This window comes from Gekko japonicus, unplaced genomic scaffold (assembly GCF_001447785.1).
Source record: "Gekko japonicus isolate JY-2015 unplaced genomic scaffold, Gekko_japonicus_V1.1 scaffold3876, whole genome shotgun sequence".
In the NCBI taxonomy this organism is placed as follows: domain Eukaryota; kingdom Metazoa; phylum Chordata; class Lepidosauria; order Squamata; family Gekkonidae; genus Gekko; species Gekko japonicus.
Genome location: NW_015172668.1, coordinates 12,686 through 17,820, shown reverse-complemented (window position 1 = coordinate 17,820; position 5,135 = coordinate 12,686). Strand labels below are relative to the sequence as shown.

Genomic DNA, 5,135 nt, shown 5'->3' with positions numbered 1-5,135 from the left:
GAAGTATTGCCTCTCTATGTTAGACCAGAATCGGAAGAGAAGCTTCACGGTCTTTGCACCTTTAAATGGGTTCAGGAGTCCTGGAGGCATCTGGGGATAATGATACCAATTAATCTAAAAGACCTGGGCAAATGCAACTATGCCGCTTTATATCAGAATGTTAAATTGGATATTGATAATTGGAAGTCCCTTACGCCAACCTTACCGGATAGACTGCATCTTGTCAAAAGTTTTTTGGTTCCAAAGTTTCTCTTCCTTTTTAGGGCCTTGCCGATTTTCATCACGAAGAAAGAGTTACAAACATGGCAAAACACTCTGACAAACTTTTTGTGGGAGGGAAAAAAGTCAAGAATATATGGAATGATAGTACATAGGACAACAAGATCAGGGGGCTTGGACTTTCCCCTACTACAAGGGTACCACAGGGCAGCGATTTTGACGCAGTTGGTACAATGTCAATATGAAGGTGAACAACAACTCTGGAGACGGATTGAGTCGCTCTACAAGGCACCTTACAGTATTCAAGAGGTATCCTGGATGAAACCTGCCGCTAGACCGAGAAGAATTAAATAAAACATTTGCCGCATACATGACCACAACAGCATGATTAGAGTCTCTAGTGCCAGCCAGCAATGTATTATTCTGGTGTGAAGTAATCAGGCTGATATAGTAGGAGACTGACAAACATCATGAACCCCTTCTGAAATGGTGTCAATCAAAAATTGTCTATCTATAGGATGAGGGTATACAGCGGGAAACAAGCCATACTATGGACAAAATGGCTCCCTCCTCCAACTGCACCCTCTCCGCCCATCACACCATCTCCTCCATGGTGATGTTAGTGCTTTCCCTCTGCCACTGCAGCTGGCTCACCGGGTGATATAGTTGCTCATGGAAGCCCACAGAGGTACAATGGCAGCTCCAATTGCCACAGCTGATGGTACCAAGGTATAGTAACGTTCCCAGTAGTTGGTGGAGACAAAGAGTGCATAGATGCCAACAGCCAAGAATAGCATCCACTTGGTGCCAAAGAATCTGGGAAGAGAGAAAAAGACACTTTGATTCTTGGGTGGGTAAACTTCCAATCCCTACAGCTACGGGGCTCACTCATGTGGCAGCTACCTCAGGAAAGAGAATACAGGGTCCCCCCCCCCCCAAGGAGGCATTTCCATTCCAGCCACAGCTGGACAGCCAATGGTATGCATTTTCATTCCCAGAGATGTATAAAGGGAGCTCTCCCTGGATATAAAGGACTGACAAAGGGATCGGAAGCGAAGTACCTTATGAGGAGTGGCGTGTACAGCAGTGCAGCAATAGGTGTGACATTGATGCCCATCAGCATCTTGTTGTCAATATTCTGCAGCTCCAGATTGCTGTACTTCACCTCTCGATAAGTTTCGTCATAGTGCAGGATAAGCTGCATCTGCAACAGGCCTGTGGGAGAAGGCATGAGAATGTGATGGGGCAGTAACACGAAAGAGCATTTCTTCACCAGCTCTGAAAATAAATGAATTTGATGAAGGGGGCTCCTAACTCCAAGGGGCAGGGCAGCTTCAAGGTTTGTGCCAAGCTTGCAAAATGTAGTGATGTTCAGACACAGAGCTAATTTAGCAGACAAGGAGTCCCACACAAGAGTCCAGCATCTAGTCCAGCATCTATCAGTCTGCCTGCCTGCCTCCTGAATTAGTTATTTCAAAGAACGTCACACCAGGCTGAGACCCAAACATCTCCAAGAGAGCAAAAGCCTAAAGTAGGGGTCCTGAATCTTGTCCAGCCTGTGGGTACTTTTGAAATTTTGAGAAATTTTACAACCACAAAATGTAGTGATGTAGTTTCTAAGGGGGCCTGAGCCAATCACAAGATGGCTACCATGAGTGCTGGAGCCAACCACAAACCTTTGGGAGGCTGGAAGCAATGTTCCCTCTAATTCCCCCCCCCCCCACTTAGTGGAGCAGTTCACATCCTGAGCAGAATATAACTGCTGTCATCTTAAAATGGGCCGTGGGTGGTGAAAGACCCTGCGCGGCTCCAGATTGTGCGTTACTGAGCAGCTGCTCATGCACACAGCTTAGAGAGAACACTGGTTGCATGCAGTGTTCCCCCTCTAAGGTGAGTTAGTTTGAGCTAGCTCACAGTTTTTTAGCCTCCAGCTCACACATTTTTGTCTTAGCTCAGGAAAGATGCCTCCAGAGCAAACTAATTTATGCAGTGGCCAAATTGCTCGCTCACAGCTTTAATGCCGGTTGCTCACAAAGTGGAATTTTTGCTCACAAAACTCCACAGCTTAGAGGGAACACTGGTTGCATATCAAGCATCCTCCTATGACAGAGAATCTTCTTATGCTTGAAGCCACGCTGAGAGGCAGCTCTAACAACCCCTCCATCAATGCACACATGCGCAAAAGTTCCCCAGGCTATCCTTCAGCAACAGTGCTGCACCAGCACCTTTAATTTCCATGGAACTTGGGTGAAAAATACGAATAGAGGTTGGGGCAGAAGCAGCATTGTTTGAGGGCACTGAACCCCTCCCTAATCTCATTTTCCTTGATTGCAATAACTGAAGTATTCCATGTAATGGCAATTCTAGATTACATTTGTTCAAAGTAAATCATCTGGTGGGTTTGGGACTTCCAGATCATCAGCTTGAACTGTAACAGGAAATAAGACTTTGCCCAACAGACTTTGGAGTCCCGCTCTAGTCTTTCTAGGGAGGTAGCACAAATGCCCCATGATGAGTAGTAGTTAAAACACTAACTTTGTCTAGCTGTTCATCTACACAAGAACATAAGAACCTAAAGAAGAGTCCTTGCTGGATCAGACCAGTGAGGGTCCATCTAGTCCACCATCCCGTCTCTCACAGTGGCCAACCAGTTACTCCAGAAGGCCAACAAACAAGGCCTAGAGGCCAAGACCACCTCCTGATGTTGCAGCTTGCCAGTGGTATTTAGAGGTTGACTGCCTCTGAACATGGAAGTTGCCACTGATAGACCTATCCTTCATGAATCTAATCCCCCTTTAAAGCCTGTGGCCATCACAAAATAATTTCAGAGTGAATTCCACATTTTAATTGCCTGCTATATAAATATTTCGAAGGATGAAATCGCTGTTATTAGATCAAGAGAAAAAACATCAGTGGTCAGAGTTCTGCCAAAGTTCAAGAAGTAGTTAATAACTCCTCTAGGAGATGGGGAGATGGTTGCCCAGCCTTGAAACAGGCTGTGGGGCATCCACTGCTAAAGTAGCCTCCCTTGGACCCAGAATATTTCAATAACTATCAGCCATTCTCAAACGTCCTGTTCTTAAGCAAGGTGACTGAATGGGTGGTGGCTGGACAACTCCAAGCATTCCTGGATGAAGGTGACGGTTTGCAGGCCTGCAGCTACGGTGGGGCCTCCCAGGGCCTCCCCCCCGACTTCTTCCCAAGGCCCCACAACTTTTGGGAAGAAACGGGGGGGGGGGGGAGGCCCCGTGTGCCTGCACTCCAAGCCGTGAGTGCAGGCGCATGGCCCCCACTTCTTCCCCAAAGCATTTAAAGGGTCCCTTTAAGTGCTTTGAGGGAGAGGCGGGGGCTGCGTGCAAATTCCAGTGCCCCCATGACTTTTTAAAAGGCCCCCCAAAGTAAAAAATCCTGGCTATGGGCCTGACTGTTTGGATCCTTTCCTGTCTGGTTTCAGGTCTGGTTCTGGGACTGGCTGTGGATTCATCTGGACCACTCGGCAGCTTTTGAGACCACTGACTACGGCATCCTATTGGGCCACCTCTCCAGATGGGGGATTCTACAGGGCGCTTCTAGTCCTACCTGGGGAGGGTAGGTGATGGGAAGTAGCGCTGGGGGGTTGCAGCTCAGCTCCTTCGCCTTTGGCCTGTGGAGTTCCACAAGGCTCCATCTTGTCCCCTATGTTTTTCAACATCTACACAAAATTGTTGGGTAAGGTCATCTGGAGAACTGGGCCGGGGTAGAATCACAGAGTTGGAAGGACCCTCCAGAGTCATCTAGTCCAACCCCCTGCACGAGGCAGGAAATTCACAAACACCTCCCCCTCCACAGTTCCACACCCAGAAGATGACAAAAAACCTCCAGGATCCCTGGTCAAACCGACCTGGAGAAAAATTGCTTCCTGACCCCAAAGTGACAATCAGCGTGTAAGAAAGGGCCACGAGTACTAAGCACTGAGGCAACCCGTCCTGCCCTCCCTCTCATGATCCGCCTACGTTCACAGAATCAGCCTTGCTGTCAGATGGCCATCTAGCCTCTGCTTGAAAACCTCCAAAGAAGGCAAGCCCACCACCACCTCCCGAGGAAGCCTGTTCCACTGAGGAACCACTTTAACTGTCAGGAAGTTCTTCCTAATGTTTAGCCAAAAACTCTTCTGGTTTAAATTCAACCCGTTGGTTATGGTCTGACCTCCAGACCCCTCATCACCTTCGTTGCCCTCCTCTGGACACGTTCCAGCTTGTCTATATCCTTCTTAAATTGTGGTGCCCAAAACTGAACACAATACTCTAGGTGCGGTCTAACCAGAGCAAAGTGGTACCATCACATCTTGTGATCTGGACACCGTACTTCTGTTGATACAGCCCAAAATTGCATAAGCCTTTTTAGCAACCGCATCACACTGCTGATTCATGTTCAGTGTAGAGATGTGAAGGCCCGGAAAAAACCTGGAAAAATTTGGGAAAAATGGTTTATTTCCCATTTTTTCCCTGAAGCCTTTCTTGTTTTTTTCCAGAAATGATCACCTTATTATGCGTTTCACTATGATTTGTAAGCTGCCTTGAGTCACAGGGAAAAGTGGGATATAAATATTTGAATAAATAAGTCATCTGGGCAGGTTAACATTTAAGCAACTTCCTGTTGGTTAGGTTAGGCAGGGTTCTGACAGTGATTGTTCCACCTCTGTTATACTTGCCCTGTAATGCTGGTTGTCTTTCACTAAAAAACCCAAAGTAGACTGCAAGAATTATTTTCTTCCCTAAGTGCTGGTATGTTTTCTAAGGGTCAACACAAGGCAACGGTCCAAGGTCGGGTCTACCAATATAGTGGAATGGAGTGGGTAGACCTGTTCTCTGGAAGACAGGTTAGGGTGGCCATAATGATTTTTCCACACCATCCCCACAGACCAGATTCTGGCATTC

At 47.2% G+C, this 5,135-nt stretch overlaps 1 protein-coding gene across 1 annotated transcript in view; it reads right to left on the bottom strand.

Moving 5' to 3' along the window:
- LOC107119279 (protein unc-93 homolog B1-like) overlaps positions 1 to 5,135 on the bottom strand; it is a gene marked incomplete at its 3' end in the record, with an annotated part of 10,743 nt that overhangs the window by 1,899 nt on the left and 3,709 nt on the right. Inside the window, exons 4-5 of the mRNA XM_015421745.1 lie at positions 1,281 to 1,434; positions 874 to 1,035 (exon numbers count right to left, since the gene is read on the bottom strand). Coding sequence (XP_015277231.1) covers positions 874 to 1,035; positions 1,281 to 1,434 — 316 coding nt within the window. The remainder of the gene's footprint in view (positions 1 to 873; positions 1,036 to 1,280; positions 1,435 to 5,135) is intronic.